We start from the raw sequence: 25,661 nt of genomic DNA, 5'->3' as shown, positions 1-25,661 counted from the left end.
GTCTAAATGAAAGAGCGTGAGGGGGATCCGAAGAGTAAGCGTATAAATGAAAAAGAGTGAGGGGGATCCGAAGAGTAAGCGTATAAATGAAAAAGAGTGAGGGGGATCCGAAGAGTAAGCGTATAAATGAAAAAGAGTGAGGGGGATCCGAAGAGTAAGCGTATAAATGAAAAAGAGTGAGGGGGATCCGAAGAGTAAGCGTATAAATGAAAGAGCGTGAGGGGGATCCGAAGAGTAAACGTATAAATGAAAGAGCGTGAGGGGGATCCGAAGAGTAAGCGTATAAATGAAAGAGCGTGAGGGGGATCGGAAGAGTAAGCGTCTAAATGAAAGAGCGTGAGGGGGATCCGAAGAGTAAACGTATAAATGAAAGAGCATGAGGGGGATCCGAAGAGTAAGCGTATAAATGAAAGAGGGTGTGGGGGATCCGAAGAGTAAGCGTATAAATGAAAGAGCGTGAGGGGGATCCGAAGAGTAAGCGTATAAATGAAAGAGGGTGTGGGGGATCCGAAGAGTAAGCGTATAAATGAAAGAGCGTGAGGGGGATCCGAAGAGTAAGCGTATGGAAAGAACTTTTATCGCGCAGTTAAGCGTAATGTAGCGTTTGCGTAATTTTTGGATTGATTGAGACTACAACGACTCTAGACATTTGCACGAAAAGCGAATATTTCTTCGCGAAACGTACAAGAAATATTTCATCGAAAATAGTCTTAAAAACAATGAAAACGTGAGCGAAACATTTCCACCGGTACAGTCAATACACTTATCAGCCTTAAAGTTTCAAAATGTTTGACATTAAAGAATGATTTCCCAATATTTTATTATCCCTTGATTTTCAATAACTTATTCCTCGCTATTCGGGTCACTGAAATCTTTCTCTCCAATTTTGCGGTTTCCCTTTTGGGCCGCGCTTTTTCCAAGCGTCGTCAAGCAGCGCTGTCGAAGCGGTTTTGGCGTTTACGGAGAGCTTTGCTTAACTTCACTAGTTGGTGGTTTAAAGCTATGAAATTCGTCAACTGAATTAATGAATGCAAATGAAGCCTTAAATTGAAAAGAAATCTTTTCCAACGTAAGCTCCTCTCGCGTTTCAAATTCTATTTTTCCGATAATTGATAAGAGCGAGTTACGGAACGTTGCTTATGGAAATTTTACAAACCACGAACAACTTTAAAACTTGATTGTCGGAAACAAAAGACTAAAAAAAATCCCGTTAACAAGCCTGATCAGAGTTCAAGTACAACCAGTAGTCCTACTATGAAGAAAACCATTTTCAATTTATTCTACGATACAAAATGACAGAAAAGTCAAACCAGGGTTGTTAATTTTTTTAATAAATTTTAAAAATTCAAAAAGTCAATTTAATTGAAATTGAATTTTTTAATTTTTATTGATTTTGGTCTATTTTTCCTTGGCTAATTAATCGATAATTCTTTATACATCTAAAACTATTTTTGTTAATATATTTATATTATTAAAATTTCAAAAAGTCGATTTAATTTAATTGAAATAGAATTTTAACATTTTTATTGATTTTGGTCTATTTTTCCTTGGCTAATTAATTGATAATTCTCTATACATCTAAAACTATTTTTGTTAATATATTTATATTTTTAAAATTTCAAAAAGTCGATTTAATTTAATTGAAATAGATTTTTAACATTTTTATTGATTTTGGTCTATTTTTCCTTGGCAAATTAATTGGCAATTCATAGTACATCTGGAACCAGGGTTTTTAATATTTTTATAAATTAAATAGTCTTATTAAATTTAAATAGTATTTTTATTTTTATGGAATTTTTACGTAAATTTTTACTTTTAGTATTAAGTAATTCACCATTCATCGGAAAAGTAAATAATTCTTAATAAAACTTTGTTATTACTAGTAATTTGTTATGAATTGGTATATTTACAAAACATAATCAGTACGTTTTCATAATTACAAATTTATACTTCAATTTAAATCGATAATTTTTCCCAAAAAATTTAGTCATTCTTTATAATTTCAAGGACTTTCTATTAGTCTAAACGTAAGGTTAACCATAAAGCCGCCGTAAAAACACCCATCGATTTCGACGATACATTTTGACAAGCCAAAATAGCGCATTTGACATAAACATCCTCGATGACAAAGCCACAATTCCCCCAAAAGTGACAATCCATCACGTTTAGCTTGTCACGTAATTATAATTTGTCGAACGTGGGAACAATGCGACAATTGAGCATTTTGTTTTAAATTTCGGTGGTGGAAGAACAACACTAAGGGTGAAATCGCTTAGCAACACGCCTTTTACTCCGCATTTCCTCCCCCGATTCGCAGCGGCGCGCTCAACGCCGAAACGCCTCTCTTCCGCTATCTAGTTACGCGGTGAAACGCGCCTAAAACGCCTGGTTATATCAGCGTGAGCGGGCATTACGTAACTGAACGTGGCCACCTTGAAAGTGCGCTTCGATTTTAATAGGCGACGCGCGGGGAGGGGCGGCATTTTGACAGGGAGGGGGGGGGGGGTGGCGTTTTAGTTTTTTCTCTTCTTATTCGATAGTTCTGGAAGTTCTTTTCCATCGGAGCAGTTTGGAGTGATATTTAGTTACTCGCCCGCCTTGTCGCTCGCCGCTGGTTCAGAGCCGGGTCCGTGAACGCTCGTTGTTAGGCCTAAATTCTTAAGTTAATTCTAGTTGATAGTAATGAACGCGAGCGAACTGGTTCCTTATTTCTGGAGTAAGAGAACAGTAAGTGTTGCTTTCCTACCGCGTTTCTACCCCATTTTTACGATGAACGCCATTTCTCCTTACGGTAAAAGCAAGAATGTATTGAAGTCACTAAGAATATTTCAGCATAGCATTAACCCCTGCATTTAAGGCGCATTCAAGGTCATACCATATAGCAAACTTGAATGGGAAAGCGGGCGAATTTAAGCTACAAAGGCTGCGAGGATGGGAATCAGAATCATGTAGTCCAATATTCTTAGTAACTTCAATACATTCTTGGTATAAGTGTAATTTATTCAGCGTGAACTTTAAACGGGATATTGCGTAACCACCGTTTGGGTTTTATGTTTCGCTCTTTTCACGCCGATGACGCTCTCTTTTCCTGCCATTTGACGGTTTCTCCGCTGTCATGTTAACTTGTTTCCAATTTACTCCCCGAGCGCCGTATCGATGCGCTTTCTGTTTCAAAATACGCGATCACGGGGTTTCTAGGAAGTGTTTAGCTGTTAATTGTTGCGTTTAATCGATTTTAGGTTGGTTATCGATCCCCAGCCAATTGTCTACAAACGGTTATAGGATACAAATCTTAGAATTATAGGGTAATTGTAGGAGGTAAATCTTGGAACTATAGGGTAATTGTAGGAGGTAAATCTTACAATTATAGGGTAATTGTAGGAGGTAAATCTTACAATTATAGGGTAATTGTAGGAGGTAAATCTTACAATTATAGGGTAATTGTAGGAGGTAAATCTTGGAATTATAGGGTAATTGTAGGAGGTAAATCTTCGAATTAGAGGGTAATTGTAGGAGGTAAGTCTTGGAATTATAGGGTAATTGTTGGATAAAAATCTTAAAATTATAAGGTAATTGTAGGATAAAAATCTTGAAATTGTAGGACAATTGTAGAATACAAATCTTAAAATTGTAGGATAATGTAGGGGATCCAAATCTTGAAATTGGTTGACAATTGTAGGATACAAATCTTGAAATCCATGGATGGCAATTGAAGGATGTAAATTTTAAAATGCTAGGATAATTCTAGCAAAGAAATCTTAAAATATTAGTCCAATTTGCCAGTTTCCAATTTTAAAATATTTTAAAATACTGCAAGTACAGCAAACTTCAATAGTTTTTACACGCGCTTTTATTTTATCATATTTGGCCAATATGGTACTTTTGCGCGAGACTGATTTTAAAATTCTAGGACAATTGTAGGCTTCATCTTAAAATTCTAGGGCAATTGTAGGCTTCATCTTAAAATTCTAGGGCAATTGTAGGCTACATCTTAAAATTCTAGGACAATTGTAGGCTTCATCTTAAAATTCTAGGACAATTGTAGGCTTCATCTTAAAATTCTAGGGCAATTGTAGGCTTCATCTTAAGATTCTAGGACAATTGTAGGCTTCATCTTAAAATTCTAGGGCAATTGTAGGCTTCATCTTAAAATTCTAGGGCAATTGTAGGCTTCATCTTAAAATTCTAGGACAATTGTAGGCTTCATCTTAAAATTCTAGGGCAATTGTAGGCTTCATCTTAAGATTCTAGGACAATTGTAGGCTTCATCTTAAGATTCTAGGACAATTGTAGGCTTCATCTTAAGATTCTAGGACAATTGTAGGCTTCATCTTAAGATTCTAGGACAATTGTAGGCTTCATCTTAAGATTCTAGGACAATTGTAGGCTTCATCTTAAGATTCTAGGACAATTGTAGGCTTCATCTTAAGATTCTAGGACAATTGTAGGCTTCATCTTAAGATTCTAGGACAATTGTAGGCTTCATCTTAAAATTCTAGGACAATTGTAGGCTTCATCTTAAAATTCTAGGGCAATTGTAGGGTTCATCTTAAAATTCTAGGACAATTGTAGGCTTCATCTTAAGATTCTAGGACAATTGTAGGCTTTATCTTAAGAGTCTACGAAAATTGTAGGCTGCATCTTAAGATTCTAGGACAATTGTAGGCTTCATCTTAAGATTCTAGGAAAATTGTAGGCTACATCTTAAAATTCGAGGACCTTATACGATTCAAATCTTGAAATTCTAGAAACAATGTAGATCTTATATTACCTATTTATAACCGTCGTATTTTGTCAAGATATCGAAATAGAGGGATTTTTAAAATTTTATCCAGCACGGTTACAGATCTCGCAAGGGCGCAGCCTATCGTGAAAATTACCAAAATAAATATATTTACTATTGATTTGTACTCTTTTTAAAATTTCCTCAGTTGAATTCTAACGAATATGCTAAAAATGTCGGAAATGTCGGATGAAAATGGAATTATAGAATTTATAGAACAATATCGGAATTATAAAAAGTAAGGATGGAAATGGAATTATAGGATTTTTTAGAACCATATCGGAATTATAAGAAATAAGGATGAAAATGGAAATATATGATTTTTTAGAACCATATCGGAATTATAAGAAGTAACGATTAAAATGGAATTATAGAATTTTTAGAACAATATCGGAATTATAAAAAGTAAGGATGGAAATGGAATTATAGGATTTTTTAGAACCATATCGGAATTATAAGAAGTAAGGATGAAAATGGAATTATAGGATTTTTTAGAACCATATCGGAATAATAAGAAGTAAGGATGAAAATGGAATTATAGGATTTTTTAGAACCATATCGGAATTATAAGAAATAAGGATTAAACAGAATTATAGGATTTTTAGAACCATATCGCAATTATAAGAAGTAACGATTAAAAGGGAATTATAGGATTTTTTAGAACCATATCGGAATTATAAGAAGTAACGATTAAAATGGAATTATAGGATTTTAAGAACCATATCAGAATTATAAGAAAAAAGGATTAAAATTGAATTACAGGATTTTATTGGGTCATATCAGAATTTTCTGAAATATTGATTAAAAATGACAATGTTAGGATTTTATAGGACCATGACAAGATTTTTTTTTAAATAAAAAAATTTGAAGGACTACCTCAGAAAGGATAAACATGGAATTATAGGATTTTATATTCCTATCGCAGAATTTATACGAATTATTGTATCGCTGAAATTTATTTTCGGCTTTTGAATAAAATAACTTCATCCATTTAAAGATTATAATTATGAAGTCATTATTATAGTGGAATTTACTAGCTTATATTAAACTAAATTAAATAAAGAGAAACTTCATTGAAAAAGCGATAAATTAAAAGCGAGATAAAACCGCGTGACATTCCCCGAAACAATATCAATGGCGTATCGCGCGAAAACGAAATGGGCTTAACTTATTGAGGGTCTAATTGAGACTGGCAAAATTAATTGCTCGCCCGTAGAGAAGTGCCCCTTTCTACGGCAATTACGGCCCAATGAGACCCGAGAATGGAAAACGTGAATGTCCCGTTAATTACGCTCAATTTTCCCCCATCTCACTCCGGGCGCAATGGGCGAAATATGAAATTAAAGATAATCCTCTTGAGGACTGCAATTAACGCCATCTGAAGCTGATAATACGTATTTTAATAGGGAAAGACCAATTAGAAAATCACTCCCAATTATTTTTACCACGAGCCTTCACGGATGTTTCCAAGGTTGACTCCTTCGAGCACGCACTCTTAACGCCTATTCGCCGTCCAAGATTTTTCAACTATAATGGTGAACAAGAATGTGTTGATTTATACGGAGGGCGAATGACCTTGTTGCCAAAATTCGCGGGCATGGCGGTTTAGTTGCCCCCTTCACGAGAGGGGTTTAGGATAAAGGTGGGGGTCAGCACTTTCGCCTCGCAGCCCGAGGAGTCCGGTATGATCCCAGTTTGTGGCACTGGCTGAAAACTCGGAACAACTCCTTCCGCGTTGAGTTAGAAAGTTATATTCCCCATTGGTTGAAGGGTTTTTGTTCGGTTTCCCCTTTCCATACAAACTTGTAAACGGTAATAGCTAGTGTAAGGATCTGTTGGCTAGCGTGGCATCTAGGAGCAACAAACACAGCACCCCACACAAGGAGAACGCAACCCGTCAAAAGTCGTGCATTTTCTCGCGTTCATTTTTCATTGGTTAGACGCATTAGACGAAGGGGAAAATTCGGAAATTGTCTAATGAAATTTGTACACAACACTGCGTTAGCGTGTTTAAAGGCTAGCTGCGTTCTCCTTGTGTTGGTTGCTCCTAGGTGGCACCATGCGCCAAATAATGATAAATCCAGGACATGACTCTGGTACCTTCATACGTACTAAATCGGTCGTCCACCAAAAGTAACGGGCGGCCATTTTAGTAGGCGGGGAAACGGTGCAAATAAAAAAAAATTGGGAGCAAAATCAAGCAGAAATTTCCGGTTTCCCGAACGCCATCTTGTTTTGACTAAGTCGAAATTCGGAAATAAGTGGCGGTTGTAATTCGGAAATCCTGCCATATTGGCCCCTCATTTTTAGATTATTGTTAACGATTCTAGGAAAGTATATGTTTAATATTATTTAATTATACGTATTATACTAATTATGAACCTAGTACGTAAAAAAATGTACTTACATTAATAACCACACGTAGATATGATAACCGTGAATATATATTCCAGGATATTTACTACGACGACCACGTGTATTATTTTTGAAAACTGCCCCTAAAAAATTTGCCCCCAAAATGACGTAGGTCAGCGATCGCGCATTTTTCCCAATAGAGGGCAATAGTGGTCGGGTGTTAGCGCTGTTGGACGGGTTTTTCGCATAGAGTCATGTCCTGGATTTATCATTATTTGGCCCATGGTGGAACGAAGGGATTGCCACCACCCTCCTCCGCGTTGTAATCCGGCCACCTGAATATTAGGTATTAAAAGTCGCTAGATGATTTGAGGTTAATGGTGCCTTGATTATTAGTAATATAATTATTATTATTAAAACGACATTCGCGTTTGGTTCAATATCGTCGGAAAACGTCAGTTTTAGGGAACCAAAGAGTTACCTAGAGGGAAAATGTCGATGTTAACGAGGTTGAAGGTCCTATACGTATGCTTATCTGATATTATGCGTTTCCTTTTGCGTATTTATAGGAAATGTTTCGTGATAATCCGTTGCCACTTTTTTATAGCTGGAAGGGGTTTTTTTATTAAGTGATTGATTTTTACCGCTACTCTATTAATTGTCTAATTTGGCGCGACGGGTTTTTATTTATTGCCTAGTCAGGGTGTTTATGTTACATCTGGAATCCGAATAAATCAACGGGTCCGTGAAATAACCAAAACGAAAAATCAATTGCAGTCGTGGCAGCGTTGGCAAAAACCCGGAAAAAACAGGTTTTTGCCGGGGCATGTGGGAAAAACTGGTAAAAACCGGAAAAAAGTGGAAAGAACTCTTTTCACGCTAAATTAATCATTGAAATATTTATTAAGTGACTAATTTGGTCTTTGCAAATAGGAGAGATGAAAAAAGGCCAGAAGACGAGTGAATAGAATAGAAGAATATACTGCTTTTATTATTTATTTTTTTATTGAATTTTGCCACTAGAGGTGGAAAAAACCATGGAAGTACGATTTTCCACACGGGTTTTTAACAGGAAAACAATAGGTGGAAAAACCCGCGGAAAAATCTAGTTTTTTCCACCCGGTTTTTCCACCCTTGGCAAAATTGTGCCAACCCTGAGCTGTGGGGTTTGGGGAACGTAGCGCTTGAGAACCCAGGTTCATTAAATGTTTGTCTTAATCCAACGCTGAAAAACACGCTCCAGAATATGTTCCAGAATTATCGTTGACACCCTGTTATAATTAGGAAATGGATTTTTCGTGGGTTTGTGTGATGCAAATTTAATATATTCGACTTCCAACGTGACATACTGACATTTGGATTTATGCTCTCGTCTAGGCTTTCGAAACTTACGCTTGTTTAGCCAGATATCAATATGAGGGGCTGGTTTCCGTAAGTGATTGCGCAATTGACGTTATTCAAACGTCATTAGATAGTTTTGGTGATACCTGAAAATTTACCTAAAATCGCTTCGTTTTAGATGACTAGTTTCGAAAACCAGCGTGAGAAATGGCTTCGTGTTGGTTCGGGAAGCAACTCGTCCAAGTCGGTTCGCTTAGAATCGCTTTCAAAACGACGAGGCAGCGAAGTAAAATTGTTTATATTTTCAAAAATAATGGGAATAAAATTCTAAATTATGTCAAATAATATTACTGTATGTATAGTAAACATGATTAACTATTTTTGGGTTACATTTTAGTATTTTCAAAATGCTGGTCATAATTTGAAATGACGTTAAGCCTTGGCTATAAGCGAACCTGGTTGAAGCGATTTCGCACGTGTGAACCAAGAATTATCGTCGGCGGTCAAAACGGGCCTTGAAACCGACCTAACCTGGGCTTTAAGCTCTAGTGTGACCGTGGCTTAGAAGTTTGGTTCTCAACATCGCTTAACAAGTACTTGTTGGTACGCCAATACGACTAGCGAAAAAGACGAGAGACTAAGCTATTTGAATTTTAAGGTCTAAATCGCCAAGTTTAGACACCATGGATATCAGTGAATTTGGCCAAAGATAATATAGGCTTCGTATACCCTCGAAAATAAAGCGTTCTGATTGACGGTTTTGTACCGAATCGATTACCCACTTCCGGCTCGAGACCTCCGAAAAATCGGCCTCCATCGGTTGCAGCTGTAGGGCGCTATCTGTGGTTGGTTACCATGGCAACTATGAAGCTATTTTTTTCCGAGTTCCGGCAGGAAGTGGGTAAACGCTGCGGGGAACGAGCGAGGCAATGATTTCGAATCTAGGGTACGAGGTCTATATATAAATATTGAAGGATTGCTAAAACTGTCAGCTATTTCCGTCCCACGACGCGCTTATTGCCACGCGTTTTAGCGCATTCTCGTTTGTCTAAATACTCAGTCGTTCGAACCACGCATCGTCTCGAATATTTTTTCAACAACCGAACCTATTTTGAATAAAGCAAACCCACCCACGAAAAGCACTTTGCGTCGAAAGACGCATCTCGAGATACGGCCCATTGTTAAATGATTCGCGACAGCAGTCTGCAATAAGAGTATTTTCGTTTTCAAACGACGAGATCAATTGAGAGTGCGACGATGGCCATTCTTAGAAGGACGCGCTTGTCGTGGGTGGCGCCTTTTTCACTCATCATCACCATCAGTTCGAGATAATACACTCTTTTTATAACGCTAACTGGTGATGACTCTTAAGCCTTTGTCTCCCCTTTTTTGTTTCTCGGCTAATAGAACGGATCATAGTTTAATTTTTCTCGATCGTTTCGCGACTTCTCGGACCAGCCTAAAGTCAGGCGTTCACTGCTCTTCGTAACGTCTCCGTCCTACCTTTCACAAGCCTTTGCTTCGTAACGGAGGCAATGCCTTGTGGAAGGCAGGACTGATACGAAACGGATCCCCAGTGGGCGCCTAGTCTTAGTCGAGCTAGCGCCCCTGATCGTAAACGTAGAAATTGGCATCATTTGAAAATCTAAATCGCACGTTTCAAAGCAGTTTTTTGATTGCCTTCAACTGCTTCCGAGATTGTAAGGACTACCAAATGTGGAACGACTCATTCCACGTTGAGTTTGCGAGTTCTCTTCCCACTGGTTTAGGGGGTTTCCCCCGAGCTCTTCGGTTTCCCCTTCCATTAAAACTTGGTTGAGGTTAACTTGTTGTAGGGAGCTGTTGGCTCGCGTAACTTGCCACCACCCTCCTACGCGTTGTAACCCGGCCACCTGAATTAATGGCGTTAAAAGTCGCTTGATGACTAAGGTGGTGCCTTGGGTATTAGCCTAGCGGATTATTATTCAACATTTAGAGCGAAGACCTTAAAAAGTTCGGTTTCAATGGATTTTTATACTAGATTTTGGATGAATAAGGTACTAAATACTGATGTTCTATTAAAAAATCCTTATCATTAACTCTATTTTACGCAGTGTTTTATGAAAAACTATAAACTAAAAGTTCAACTAAAGTTCGCCTTTAAGGGGGAAGAATACAGTAAAAGCCTCTTTTTCGTTCAAGCTGGACGTTTCTGTTTCAACAATTAAATAATTGAATTAAATTTTTCCTATTAGGCTGAACTTTGCTCTAGTGCTTAAAATAATTTTGATAATTCTAATATTAATAGTTAACGAGATATAAGGTCCTAACTAAAGGGTAGTTTGGGTGTTTGCCCAACTTGTTTAGCTCCGGGGGTCCGAATTAAAATATAATAACTTTACGATTTTAAGCACTAAACAAGAGGCTGTTCTACAATAAATATTAATTTTATAAGTTAAAATACAAAATTAAAAGAGTTCTGCTTGAAATAGCGTGAAAGTAGACAATGGTCACTGTAGTCCTCCTCCTTAAAAAGCAACATGAAAAAAACATGATATTTTCGATTGCTTAAAATTTCTACGGTCACTACCGCTGGCGCCATCTGGTAAGAATTCGCGTACTTAATAATCGGCTTCAAAATGATCTTTCGCGAAGCTAAAGCCCTGGTTTTTAAAATGGTCCAAAAATACATTTCTTATAAAGTAGCCCTTAATTCAAATGTTTTTACAATTTTTTTTATGATTTAAAACTATATAATTTGTATAATTATATTGTATCAAACTAGAGCAGGATGGAGGAAACAGTTGACCATAAAAGGGTGTCATTTTATTCGAGTTTCACAGGATACTTTTTATTCTTTTAATAACTGTAATAAGAAGTATTCTCCGTTTATTCTTGCCGACGGCGACTGGCATCGTTGCCCTTTTGAAAACGGTAGGCTCGCGGTACACGCTGGTTGGCCGTAAAACATGGCTGCCCCCGGAGTATTAAACCGCGTAAAATAATTGAATGAAAAAAGGCCAATTATTTCGTGTCGCAACCGGGCTGGATACGTAATTACGGGTTTACGGATTATTAAGGCGCAATTACCTCGTAACATTGATTATAACGCGCACCGTCAATGATAAAACGAGGAGATCTTCGCGTGTGGAAACCTCCTTCGCGATTGTCGAAATGGGTCCGCCACTGTCATTTTCTCCGCGTCGACAAACAAGATTCTATCCGTCCCCTTTTGTATAAATATACAAGCGCGTTATCTTTGATACATCTCCGTGACCCCGCGGTCGACGAAGCTGAACCGGAGCCGCTTGCAATGAAAGCGCCGTATCCGCCACCGTTGCATTTCGCAACGGAAGTTCTGCAGCGAGCGCTGATAAACCGCGCCATTTCAATTATTTTCCACATCAAACAAAAAGAGAAAAAAAAAACAAGCGCCTTTAAAGGGTTAACGACGAAAATAAAGTCGTAATACGTCCGCGAGTGGTCTATTTTTGCACACTTTTATATTGTCGGATACACGGGTGACTCGCGGCCCGGGATTCGCTTCTTCAATTGACACTTCCCGTTGGCACCCTCGACGACAAAAATGGCCAAAATTTCCACTACGCGCGCTCGACACGGCGCGAACAATCTGGTCGAGGGGGTAATTGAGGTTTCACGTAACAATCAACTTTCCCCGCCTCAAAGAAACGGGCCTGTTTTCGTAAGATTAACTTTATTTACGTCGTCATTGGTATCTGCCACTTACAAGGATACTACCCGAGGTGTTTATGTGGGGTGGCGGAGTGCTTAGCACATTCGCCTCGCAGCAAGAGGAGCCGGGTTCGATCCCAGCTTGCGGGGCACTGGGTGAAAACTCGGAACAAATCCTTCCGCGTTGAGTTTGAAAGTTGTCTCCCCACTGGTTTAAGGGGTTTTCCCTCGATGTCTTCGGTTTCGCCCTTCCATAAAAACTTGTTGCGGTAAACGGTAATAGTTAGTGTAGGTAGCTGTTGGCTCGCGTGGTATGAAGGGCTTGCCACCACCTTCCTACGCATTGTAACCCTCCACCTGAAATAATGGCTTTAAAAGTCGCTTGATGACTTAGGCTTATTATTATTGCCGATTTTGTTCAAAGTCGGGCGTAATGTAGACTTATATGAGATATGTAATTTCGCAAAAGGAGACGTTGCACTACCCATTCGATTTGCCATGGCAACCGAAAATGTTTTTGACCACTAAACACCAAAAAAATCTCCATTTAAAAAAGCATGGGATTTTCTCGGTTTCACCTACGAATTTTTTTTTAATTTTAAAATTACGGAATGGGTAATTTGGACCACATTTAGGTAAATTTCAACAAGTTTGGGTAAATTGGAACATTTTTGGGGTAAAATTGTAACAATGTTTAGGTAAAATAAGGAAAAAAACCTTATTTTTGTTTTAAGAGGTCAAAAACATTTTCGGTTGCCATGGCAAATCGAATGGGTAGTGCAACGTCTCCTTTTTTTGAAATTTCATATCTCATATAGGTCTACATTATGCCCGACTTTGAACAAAATCGGCAATAAACACCTCGGGTGGGAAAAACAATTTAATATTTAAAATTTTCGGAATTTAAATTGCTCGTAGAATCGTTTGAAAAATTCAAGATGAATTTCAGGTAGCTCTTTCCATCTTGTCACGTGACTCTGGCGTATCTTCCCGCTTCTCAAAACACGTTATCATTTAATATCACCCTCAAAGTTCAAATGATTCTGTTTCGTCTTTAAGTTCATCTTAAGCAGTTCCAATATATACAAAATAGTTCAATTTATTTCCAAGTAAGGCACTTGCGTCCAGGGATAAGTGAATACACAGGGTTTGGTCTACTAACACTGATTTCTACACTTAAACCGCGGTATAGTGTGCAACACACTGCGCGATAACAAATCCACTAAATTGCGATTTTCTCTCGTTGTCCGCTACGTGACCTGTCTCTATGTCCTTTAGAACTTCTTTCAAGCAACCTTAAAGGGGAACGTTTAAACCTTAACCAGTTGGATAGCCCTAACGCCCGTAATAAACTAAAATTTAAGGTGAAAACCGCATCAAAAAATATTAAGTGGTTAATTTTTAATAAAATAAAGAAATTTTGGGAAATCGAAAAGCGCGCGCCCGCTGTGACACCTCGTGAGAATACGGTGAAACACTCCGTGCTTGATTAAAATTTAAAAAAATATATGTATAAAAGCACGCGCTGCTGGAGACGTGAAAGATTTTATTTTTTATTTTTATTTTGCACGCGTGGCGTGTCTAGTTCCAAGCCTAAATGGCGCGATTTCAAAAGCTAGTCTAGTTTGCAAATCGCTCACTGTTGTCGTGCTGGCGCTGGCGATACACCCTAAGATGGCTGCGAAAATTCTAACCCAAATATTTGGCGTTATTTTGCGTTTCAACCTTTTGGGCCAAAAACTATTTTTTCAAGACAAAATAACGTCTTTGTTGATCTTTTGATGTGCAAATGCGGGCCGCGTTCAGTAACAGCAAACGGTTTGACTGTTGAATGCGCATTCGCTACTGTACGACGTTTTTCACTTCCGGGATTGACGTCACGTTTGCAAACGGAGAGTCAACGAATTAAAGAGCCCGTTATTTTGTTGATAAACGCAATCGTGACGTCACAGCACGCGGGAAGGCTAGTCGCAGACGACACGACAGACGATATTTTATAACATTTACAACAATTGTAAAAAAGCGTTCAACAGACGTGGTGTCACGATTGCAAACGGAGATCAACGGTTAATTAACAATTCCCCCTCCGTTGAGCGTCACTGAACGCGGCCCAGGTGATATTTGGTAAAACTTGGTCGTTCCCCTTTAATTTGGTTCACAACCTGTTGGTAACCGTAATAAACCAATGAAACTTTTCTATATCGTTAAAGTGAAATGAGTTAATTTTATTCGATTAAAATACAGCCGCCTTCGGGATGCCAGAAGTGACGTAGAACTTGTTTCGGTGTAACCATATCTCAACAACGGCATTAGATTGTATAAGCTTCCTGGGCCTCTTGTTCGCGAATAAAAGGCTGAACTTTCTCGAGCCCTCAGCTACTCCGCGATTTGTAGAAATGTAAAACTTTGAATGAATCTAAAGTGGAGACATTCCGCGCTGGGTTTGACCCTTTGAGCCCTCCTGCCTCGTTCTCATCTCCATCACCGTCGGCTCGTTCATTTGTCCTAATTCATTTCTCGCCATTCAATGGCCCGCGCGTATAGTCATTTCCATCTCATCCCGCCGCGCGATGCCTTCTTTTGAAAGTCAAATAAGACGTTTCGAAAGAAAGGACGCGCTCCCGTACTAGGACACTCCTCAGTGCCGCGGCTATTGCGCGATCGAAGCAATCTCAGAGGACGTATTTTAGATTCCCAATAACCCTTCGCAGCCTGTTTCACCGTTGCGTCTTTTACTAAGTACTTAACTCTTTATTTTCTTAATTGATTGACCGATAGGCGGTTTTTATAATCCAGCGCGTTTCTTAAAGTTACTTTATACAAAGGACCCACCCCTTATCGAACGTTTTCAATAGACTTTTTAATATAGAAAGTTTAAGCTTTTGCTATATCCCATAGTTATATACAAATATTTCTACAGAAAAGAGCTCGCTATTTCTTGGTTTTTTTTACAATGGCTTTAGAAATATGACCCAAATTTGAAGAAATTCAATAGAAATTTGATAAACGTTTCTATAAAGTTCAGATTTTTATTCTTCAAGAGGTTGTATAAAAATAGCTTTATAGATAATTTACCGGGTAACGTTTTAGCGCCGAAGTCAACCATAGTCCCCTCATTTCGTTTTTCTTATTTCAGCTGTTATCCGAAGTGACCTTTCAACCCTTCGGTGGTCAGCGAATTAATCTGCCGCGCCATCATCGCAGAAGGCGAGAGACGCGAAAATAGATCACTTGAGCAGACGACGGAGCGTCGTGATGGAAATATCCACTCACGGAGAGTCCTCTCGTTCCTGCATGCCCCGTTTCGTCGTCGGTGAAGAAGCGGACACGGAAGACGCCGAGGTACCATTTTAATTCCTAAATCTTCGACGCGCTTTTTGTGACCGGACGGACTGAAACTAAGAAAACGTTGGCGTTTTGTAGCGCGATTCCGAAGCTCTCAACACTGACGCTGGTGACGCCGATTTGGAACATACCGAGGACTACTCGGAATCCGTCGGCTCCTGGGCGGACGACGACAGTGATAGCGACGTCGATGACGAGGACAACGAGAGATCCATATCCCGGCATATGGCTTTCCTCTTCACGCTGCTTTCTCCAGCCATGGATATCATCACGGTGTGGAGGTTTCCCTACATCGCTTACAAACACGGTGGTCAGTATCTACACGATTCTACCGTTATTCTTAGCAATTACCTTTAGCTCAGTCAGAAATCGGTGGTATTTTAGTTAGTTAAATATACTATATTGTCTTTTTGGTTATTTATCAGGGATCATCTTGATACCTTTTGTAATACTCTATTTCCTGGTGGGTTTGCCCGTTTCCCATTTGGAACTGACCCTCGGTCAGCTTTTCGGTGGCCACGTGGGTGGAAATAGCGCATTGGGCTACATGGTACCGTTTCTGCGAGGTAACTTACGCTCTATAATTCTATTGTTTAAATTAATAAGGAATTATAATTCTGAAAATGAAATCTTCCTTCCGAAGGTATTTGTTATTCGTCGACGGTCATCTTAGCTTTATTTTGCATTTATCACATGACCGTCATATCGTGGTGCCTTTTCTATTTCTTCACCTCCATGCAGGACACGCTACCCTGGGCGCAGTGCCCGGCCAACACCACGAAAAGTGAGTTGACGCGAATCTACGCTGAAATGCGTAATCCCGCACGCTCGATCTCATTTTTGTTGGTGTCGCAGATTGTTTCGTGGCGTTGGAGGCCACGGTTGGTTGTCGTAACGAGTCCGATTGCCAAATATCTCTCAAGGAGCTTTTTTTCGACAACTACACCTTCAAGTCCTGGTCTTACAAGTCTGCCAGCGAGCACTACTTTCAGTAAGTACTAAGGCCCACCACCGACGCGTTTAATCGGCACTTACTTATTTATTTGTTTGTTTTATTGCAGCGAAGTGATGTTGAACTCGTCCGAGGGTATGTTCCACTTCGGACCTTTGATATGGAAGCTCTCACTGTGCCTGGTCTGCGCCTGGTTTTTCGTCTTCATGGACGTTCGCAAAGGAAAGATATCTTTCAGAAAGGTCAGTCAGTTTATAAATCTTTATAGATCCACTTTGCTGAAGTAAATATTTATTTATTTTGTCCAGACGTCAGTTTTGCCCAGTATAGCCATGATGGTCATAATATGCGCCACGATGGGCAAGTCCACGACGGAGTCGGGCTTCCAAGCGGGAGTGCGTCTTTACTTCACGTACAACTGGGCTAAACTAAAAGACTTCAGGGTAGAGTTCTAGGGACATTATTGGCTAAAACCTATAGATATCTTAACCGGCGATGACGTTTTCGGTAGATGTGGCTAGACGCGGCCACTCAAGTGATTCTAAGCTCGGGGATCGGTACGGGCCTCCTTCAAGTCATGGGTCGTCGCAGTCACGTTCTAAACAGTCTTCGTCAAGACGCCTTCGCCTTGGCCATAGTCAACGTTTTGGTGTCCTTCCTGACGGGTTTGGCGTCCTTCTCTTGTTTGGGGTTCTTGCGCGCCAAATTGGGAACTCCAGACTTCTCGTTCTTGAAGGAAGGTGAGTTATTCCCTGTTTCCCGAAACTGACCATGGTCCTGACAATTGTCCGCTCGCTATTCAGACCTGTCAACGGCGTTTGTGGTGTTTTCGGCCTGCCTGGTGGAATTTCCGGCGGCCATCGTGGTAGCTATCCTTTTCTTCCTGATGCTGGTCATAGTCAGCCTGAAAAGGCAGCGTCTGATAGTTTACGCCGTGGCCACAGCGGCCTTAGAAGCGGTCCACAACTCCAAAGCGAAAAGACATCGCTCGCTTTTCATTACCACGGTTTGCATCCTTTTGCTGGGAATCGGAATCATTCTGACTTTCAACGTAAGTCGCGATTATAAACGTTTCATTTGGGCAAGTACGTAAATCCAACCACCGCTTTTTGTCTTGTGCAGATTGGAGTTCGTTTGTTGTTAGTCTTGGATTTATTCGTTTTTGGATGGCCAGTGCTCGTCATTGTTCTAGTCGAATGTTTAGCAGTCATGTTACTTTATGGTAAGTTAATCAATCCGGATTTCCAGTTAACCATTATTCGTGAACGTTGAGTATCCCTTTGTGTAATCGTTATCCTATCTTTTTCCATTGTATTCCATCAGTTAAGGGTGTTCAAATGACGAAATTTTGCTCTTAAAATACAAAATTTATGTACAGGGTGTTTGAAAAGGTTATGCAAATATTTGAAGGAGTTGTAGGGGGTGAGTTGAGAAGTATGCCTGTTTTTCCCACCTTTTCCTACGATGAGTTCAAAGAGCGCCAAAGAGCTTCAAAGTGTGGCCTACTAGCCCCTGGAAGTAGTCATTGGTAAAAGTCCGTGAGACGGGATGCGCCGGTTCGGGTACCTTTCCTGGTAGAGACGTTGAGCAGCCAAAGCATTGCCATCCGCTAGTCCATACTCGAAATGAATATCCGCCTGTTCTTCCGAAGTGAGCTCCATTGTTGCAGTTTGAAAGTGATGAGAACCGCGGTCCATCACGACTTTAAATACTGTTTAAGTTTACTTTTTTACAAAGTCCTTTTTACCTATTACACGAACCCAAACCTTAATGTTCGCGTTTCCCTGCTGCTTGGTTTGGCGCTTGTTGCAGCCTACTTCCAGGGGCTAGTAAGCCTTATTTTGAAGCTCTCTGGCGCTCTTTTAACTCATCGTAGGAAATTGGGGAAAAAACAGGCATACTTCTCAACTCACCCCCTACAACTCCTTCAAATTTTTGCATAACCCGTTGAAACACCCTGTATTTATTAAGTTTTAAAGCGAATAAAACCGCAGGTATTTTGTGTGGAACACCAACACTTCTAATATTGGCCTCTCCGTTATATGGCTTTGGATATTTCTGGCGCTAGTTAGTGAATTCTTGCTCAAATTGTTAGGGCTCTTCCATAAAGAATGTGTTGAGGCTATTTTCCCTTTAACTTAACTACCTACGTTAGTGAGCCACTAGTGAAAATGTGCTAGCCGATATTAACATTAAATGTAACTGTAGAAACTATCGCGCTACACCGACAAATATTCTTTACAAATGTGAACGCTATGCTTGTAAGGAGATAGGTTTAGAGGAATAGCGACCCTAGCTTTGACGAGGCTTTAAAATGTATCTCGAAGTGCTATCAGGGGTACTTCCGGTTAATATATATTTCATAACGTTACCGGAAGTGAATAGACCTAAGTATCCCAGATCTGTATTTCCAATGGTTTACCATCCCTAAAGAGATCTAACGGGTTTCGTTTCGTTTAAAGAGAGGAGGAAGTTTTTCTCGGAAATCGACCAATTGTTGCAAGTCAGTTTGGGCAACATGTGGACCATTTTATGGACTGTGATAACACCCGCTCTTTCACTGGTATAGCGCTAAACGTCTTTACGCACTTTTATTCGAATTTCTGACGTTTTAAATATCCAATTGAAGGTGGTCATTTTATTCGGTATTGTATTGGACAGTAAAGTATATTTCCTCAACGAAGACTACACATCCAGGGCGCGTTTGATCGGCTGGACGTTGGTCACCTTAATATTAAGCCTGGGACCGCTGTACGCCGTTTACAAATTCATCATGATGAGGAAGAACGACGCCGCCATTAACAAAGCCGAAACGGAGGTGAGTTCTTCGACTCCGCCGCGTTTTAAAAAGCGTTCTAATTGACGTACTTCGGAACAGTCCGTTCTTCAAAGCGGCCGAAGGTCATCGTCTCAAATGTTCAACGAGGAAGCGGCGGCCAAGCCGCATTGGCACGCTCTGGCTCAAAGGCGGAAAGGCTCCATCACGCCCCTGCCCAAAATACTCGTCGTCAAGATGGACGAAGGAAGTCATCATTATCAGCAAGCCCATCACAAATCTCCGATGTCGCCCATCATTCCCTACGGCTTCGTGCTGACGCCCGGCAAGAAGGAACACAAACAACCAAAGAGTCCCGCCAGCAAGATACTAGCTCCGCAGTTGAGTGACTTGGTAAGTAGCGGTACCTAAACATTTTCATTTGGCGTCCACGTCACGGCTGTTGTTAAATTGACAATAATCGCCGTAGTATTATCAAAATAATATAAAACATGTCTTAAAAGTATCTATATCGTTTAAGACTTCTCTTTGTACTTTAATTTACTGTTATGATCGTTATTAGTGCTTAATCTAATACTTAAATGATTAAAGAATGATGATATGGTTTCTAACATCATTGGCTTTAATGGCTGCCAGGCAGTCCTCAAAATCTTTTAAATTTTACAGGAAGTGGCGACATTTAGCGCAAACAGATATAACTATAATTATATTATTGATACAGTATCTATAGTGAGTTGCAGGCTAAGAAAGACAAAATATATAGTACAATCGGCGCAAGGATGCCTCAGATCGTTTCCGGTCATTCCACCGCGCGAAATTTGAATTTTGCCATTTTACGGTCAAATTCGAATTTTGCTCTTTTTGTCGTCTTGTAGCGCCATCTAGAGACCGAAATTGGAATCTTTATTTTTTAATTTCATAATTGTGGTGGCGAGCAAATTTAAAAGATAAGGCATTCCTATCATTCTTAAATTTAAAATAGTATGTATAATTATTTATTTTTGTAAATTTATTTCTACGTCTTACCAGTTAAATCAGCAGTTTCTTTTAAAATAGTTACCACGCTTTCTTGGGGGTAACGTTGTCTTATTGAGCTATAGACGTTTAAAATTATATTTTTCTCTTTACTTGTTAACAATAAACCTTTATCATACTTTTTATAGTAACCTCTTGGGCTATTTAAAATATTTGGGGCTTCAATTATCGAACCTTCTTTAGCTGTATTCAGTAATTAAATTCATGACAACATGAAATTAAAAAATAGATTCCAAATTCGGTTCCTAGATGGCGCGAAAAAACGATGAAACTCACGATATTTGAAATTGACCGTAAAGTGGTCAAATTTAAATTACGCGCGGTCGACTGGCCGGAAATGATGAGGTATCCTTGCGCCAACTGTACTATATATTTTGTCTTTCTTAGCCTGCAACTCACTATAGCTATAAAATTGAAACACGTTCCTTCGGAGGCTCGGGCTACTTGGACAATGAGAACGATTTTCTCGTCAAACCGCATCACAGCTCAACATTTACCGCGTGTAAATGCGAAAATTAAAATGACTATGTAAGCTTATTCCCCTTTAAAAAATCAAATCAGCCCGGTGTATCATATTAGTTCCGTAAAACTAACGTCTTTCGAAGTGAGTGAAGCGAACGCCTGTGACGTTTTTCCTCCCCCCTTTCTGGCCAAAATAGAACTAAACCTTAATGCCCGCGGATCGTTTCAACATCGTCATGCTCCATACACTAGAATGCTACTAATTGATGTACTTATCTATACAATTTTTCTTGCCCCCGAAGGAACATGTTTCGAGCAAGTAACGTTAGCGGGAATCTTTATTAATTTTATTGAATTTTGCGTTCTGAGGAACCGTGACTTTTAAGGCGTCTTTTGATTTTTCTGTGCCGGTACCGTAACTGAACAATAATATTCATTTATTCAGCTGTCACCAACCGCTGCGCCAAATTTCGTGAGTACAATAGCGATGCCATCGCCTCTTCCCAATAATCGCAACTCGAACGGGAACAGCTCGACACCCACAAGATCTAAAAAGTCCAGCACGGCCCCGATTATGGCGGGCGCGTCCGGAGAGCTCATCTTCTCTTATAAGGACGTTGCGTACGGAAGAAATAGACCCAGGCCCTCAGGTTTGTTCCTCTTCCGCAACCCCTTCTCTAAAAACTAAGTCACTCGTTAATCGGAGATTTTCAACGAACAGGAACGCAGTTGCTCTCGGCGAACAATCTCAAAGAGAATCAGATGAGGCCAAGGGCGAATAGCGATGGAGCCGAAAGACGTAGAATGGTGAGCGTTTTGTCATTTCCCAAATAACGCGTAATCTTGGAGGAACTATACCTCCAAGGCGTAATGATTATGTTACTTACGGTAATATTAACGTTGCTAAATGTGTGTCCTTGTTGCTTGTATCCCTATCGGAGGTTGTATCGATATTGGTAATTGTAAAGGGATACAACCTCTTGTCGCTGGCTGTATTTCTGTTCCTGGCCTTTGTAAGTACTTTTTTCCCAGGCTCTATCGCTGAAGTACTTTTCGCGTTTTTATCAATGAGTTAGAATAAATAGAGGTTTGGGTCCACTTGCGCAGTTTTCATTTGCGCAGTTTCCATTTGCGCACTTCCCACTTCCGCAGTTTTCGTTTGCGCACGTTCCCAATTGCGCGTTTCCCATTTGCGCAGCTCCCCATTTGCGCAGTTTGTCATTTGCGCAATTTACAATTTGCGCGCTTTTTCCCGATTGCGCAGTTTCCCGCTTGCGCGGTTTTCTCGTTTGCGCAGTTTCCCGTTTGCGCGGTTTCCCCGTTTGCGCAGTTTCCCGTTTGCGCGATTTTCCTGTTGCGCAGATTTGTTATTTGAACGGTTTTCCCATTTGCGGGGATTTTTATGACTTAAATATTCACTATTAATCCTTTTTCCTAGAAAAAGGGTTATTTCTGGCAGGTAAATTTTAACATTACCTTGTTTACCATCCAGCTGCGCTGCTAGTGTTTCTTTAATGTCCGGTTGGGCTGTAAATACCAAAAAAATTAGGTTTTTCTTAGTTAAAATAGCATTCGTTGAATTAGTCTCTTCTCGGCCTTTAGGCTAAGATCATAGAGTAGTAACTGTTTACTGACAGTTCCAGCTTTAAGGACGATTTTAATGATGGCCATACTTCTTAAACAATTGTAGGCGGCACAATAAAATAACGATGTTTAAAATCTAAAATAAACAGGAATTAAAAAATGTTTCAATTTCAGATAAAAATGTTGCTAATACCTTAGCACCACTTTTAAAATGGCTTCTGTCGTAGGACAATATACGTCCTCTGTAGTAGAACACCTATATGAAAACGGTGCCTACGCGCCTGCGGAGCTCCCGGCTTACCTAACCGTTGCGCGCTTCGCGCGCTAGCCTTGATATAACTACCTCTATATAAAAACTATTTCGTTGAAATGGCCTCCAATATAGGACAGTAAGCGTCCTGTATTTCGTAGGAATGGCCTCTGTCATAGGACAGTTACGTCCTATGTGAGACGCCAATACCAAGATATTTCGTTAGAATGGCCTCTGTCGTAGAACACCTATATGAAAACGGTGCCTACGCGCCTGCGGCGCGCCCGGCTGACCTAACCGTTAAAAAATATTCTTTCTGACCCCTAGGAAACATGCAGTGCAATTAAAAAGGTACATTTTTGGTGGAAGGCACTAAATTTAAATAGCAGCCAATATACTGTCCTCAGTGTTACAGATACTACATTTTCCTTTAGCCTAAAGGCTGAGAAGCTACAATATGCTTGTCGACCGAAGATTTATTCCCAACAAAATAATTCAACAACCGATATGTCAACTTCAAACAACTTTAAATTATTGGTATGGACAGCGCGGCCGGTAATTAAAAATACACCAGCAGCACAGTTGGATGGTAAACAAGGTTACGTTAAAAATAAACTACCTGAAACAATCTTATTTCAAGGAAAATTGCTTAATATAGAATATTCAGGTCGTGAGAAGCCGCGGAATAGAAAAACCTGCGCAAATGGAAAACAGCCCCATTGGGAAACCGCGCAAATGGAAAATCTGCGCAAGTGGAAAACCACGCAAATGACAAACCTGCGCAAATGACAAACCTGCGCAAATGAAAAACCTGCGCAAATGAAAAACCTGCGCAAATGATAAACCTGCGCAAATGATAAACCGCGCAAATGATAAACCGCGCAAATGATAAACCGCGCAAATGGAAAATATCTGCGCAAGTGGAAAACCACGCAAATGGAAAACAGCCCCATTGGGAAACCGCGCAAATGGAAAATCTGCGCCAGTGGAAAACCACGCAAATGACAAACCTGCGCAAATGATAAACCGTGTAAATGGAAAATATCTGCGCAAGTGGAAAACTGCGCTTACGGAAAAAGCGCAAATGAAAAACGCGCTAATGGAAAACTGCGGAAATGGGATACTGCGCAAATGAAAACTGCGCAAATGGAAAACCGCGAAATTGCATTTGCGGAAATGGGAACTGCGCTAATGGGAACTGCGCAATTGGCCCATTACCTAAATAGAGATCCAAACCCGCCTTCCAGGACCTACCGTTTCGCGGGACAGTATTTGTCGAGTTGGAGAGTTAGACCTAGTAAATGAACTTAATCAAATCGTGTTAGCGCCATCGATCGTGTTATTGGAACTAAACCTTAATATATTTTGCAAAAGTGTCTGCTTATAGAAACAGATGGCGCCAACACGATTGGCTAAAGTAGAAACTTAAGCCTAATTCTCCTACTCAAATAAAACGTGTCCCGCTAATCCCAGATTTGTTTGGATCTCTATTTATTCTACTTCATTGGTTTTTACTAGTTCGTGCTTGTAGCGCGATAGGCCTAGCCCACCATAATGACAAGCAACTGTGTTGCGGTGTCTCTTAAGCAGGCGCAGGACCACGTAAAGACACTTCAGGCCCCGGGGCTGTACTAACTGAAATTTCCAAGGTGGGGCCCCGGGGTGTTTGCTCCTATGGGATGGCGTTACAGCAGTGGTGGTCGCTATTTGGTGGTATTCCTCCAGTTACGTTGTTTTATGGTGATTTGATTAATCATGGACCATGATTATGTGGCTCAAAAACACTGAGAAGTAAACGATAAATTTCTGACGACTTCTTGATTCGAAGACCCATTTTCGACGATTTTACTGTTATAAAATGTTGAACTATGTACAGCAAAAGCTTTACAACTTTGTTTTATGTTTTTCTTTTCTTCCAGAAAAGTGACTCGAGTTTAGTTCCAGTTCAACATCGAACCATTCATTCGCTGCGATCGGAAACCAGACCTACGATCGACATGTCAGACCTTAAAAGTTCCTAACCCCGTGACTCCCTTTTTTGACATTATAGGAATATCAATTCTTTTTTTAACTCTTATACGCGTACCAATCTAATAAGATGGTTGAAATTTACACCGCATTTAAGTAATTACAAAGAAGTAAAATAGACGAATAGAATTGTACAAATAGACCATTTTACTGAAAGGTTAACTAGGCGAATTTAGTAATCCTAAATGAACGCTCTTGCCAGAGTATGTATTTTCATAAAGGATCAATCTTTTTTGTATATTAATACGCAAATACGTGTAATATATTTTGTAATTTTGAAACTACGACCAATTTAACCCGCGTCTTCCAGGAAAAACAAGGTATCGGTCATCTCATTGTCTTTTAGTGCCAACTAAAGAAGAGATTTTTCACAATAGTTAATTTTCGCGTTTTTAAGAACATTTCCACTCAAATATGTATTATTTGAACAGCAAAAAAAAATGTATTTATTTCATTCACCTAACACTCTTTCCAAAGTGTTCTTACAATCTCCAAGACCTAATAACAAATTTCAAATGAAATTAAGGTATAAAATGAATCCTTTTGACGTTTTTGAATAAATTAGATGTTACTTTTTAATTCAGTTGGTTCTCGATTTTGTTTAATTTATTTTAAAACTCCTAATAGCTCCGGAAACTCTTGGAATTTTGTCGTAGAATTACTCACCCGAGTCACCCCAAGAGAAACTAAAGTGAGATTAATTCAGTAGCTGCTGGATATTCTAACAACAAAGTGTCTACTATTTAGAGCCAACTCGTGAAAGTCATAAAATTCTGGATTTTCGTCGCTTTGTGGTTAATGGCTAGCTGCTTAACAGAAAATCCTACAGTTTAATAGAATACGAAGCAATTTTAATGAAAGAAATATATACAACGGGTATTTGTATTTTTCTCGCTTACGACATACTTGCCGCATCTTTAACGCGCATTTTAATTCAACACTCGCCCTTGAGGAATATACCGTCAATAGCTATATTCGACATCTGGTAGTGGACGACTCGTAAACTTCCTGTTAACGTTGTGACACATACCGCGTGAAAAAGACCAAAACCGTCGAATTTCCAATATCATATAATGAC

General features: G+C 39.7%; 1 protein-coding gene across 6 annotated transcripts in view; it reads left to right on the top strand.

The window, feature by feature from the left end:
* Positions 1–25,077, top strand: part of LOC149948219 (sodium-dependent serotonin transporter-like) — a 48,582-nt gene extending 23,505 nt beyond the window's left edge. For 3 of the 6 annotated variants that reach the window (XM_090173178.1, XM_090173179.1, XM_090173181.1), the window contains exons 2-17: positions 15,288–15,493; positions 15,575–15,806; positions 15,922–16,062; positions 16,140–16,280; positions 16,352–16,487; positions 16,558–16,690; positions 16,757–16,891; positions 16,960–17,188; positions 17,252–17,499; positions 17,571–17,670; positions 18,911–19,011; positions 19,078–19,266; positions 19,327–19,617; positions 21,167–21,371; positions 21,443–21,528; positions 24,475–25,077. In XM_090173178.1, coding sequence (XP_090029304.1) covers positions 15,407–15,493; positions 15,575–15,806; positions 15,922–16,062; positions 16,140–16,280; positions 16,352–16,487; positions 16,558–16,690; positions 16,757–16,891; positions 16,960–17,188; positions 17,252–17,499; positions 17,571–17,670; positions 18,911–19,011; positions 19,078–19,266; positions 19,327–19,617; positions 21,167–21,371; positions 21,443–21,528; positions 24,475–24,576 — 2,556 coding nt within the window. In that variant the 5' untranslated portion in view covers positions 15,288–15,406 and the 3' untranslated portion in view covers positions 24,577–25,077. Of the gene's footprint in view, positions 1–2,605; positions 2,728–14,713; positions 14,891–15,180; positions 15,195–15,287; positions 15,494–15,574; positions 15,807–15,921; positions 16,063–16,139; positions 16,281–16,351; positions 16,488–16,557; positions 16,691–16,756; positions 16,892–16,959; positions 17,189–17,251; positions 17,500–17,570; positions 17,671–18,910; positions 19,012–19,077; positions 19,267–19,326; positions 19,618–21,166; positions 21,372–21,442; positions 21,529–24,474 lie in introns of those variants that run through there. The other 3 variants (XM_090173177.1, XM_090173180.1, XM_090173182.1) reach the window with 3 other exon arrangements.
* Positions 25,078–25,661: the final 584 nt, after the last annotated feature.

This window comes from Leiobunum rupestre, chromosome 4, assembly GCF_980474605.1.
Source record: "Leiobunum rupestre chromosome 4, qqLeiRupe1.1.hap1, whole genome shotgun sequence".
Classification (NCBI taxonomy): domain Eukaryota; kingdom Metazoa; phylum Arthropoda; class Arachnida; order Opiliones; family Sclerosomatidae; genus Leiobunum; species Leiobunum rupestre.
This window is presented reverse-complemented; position numbering and strand designations above follow the sequence as displayed.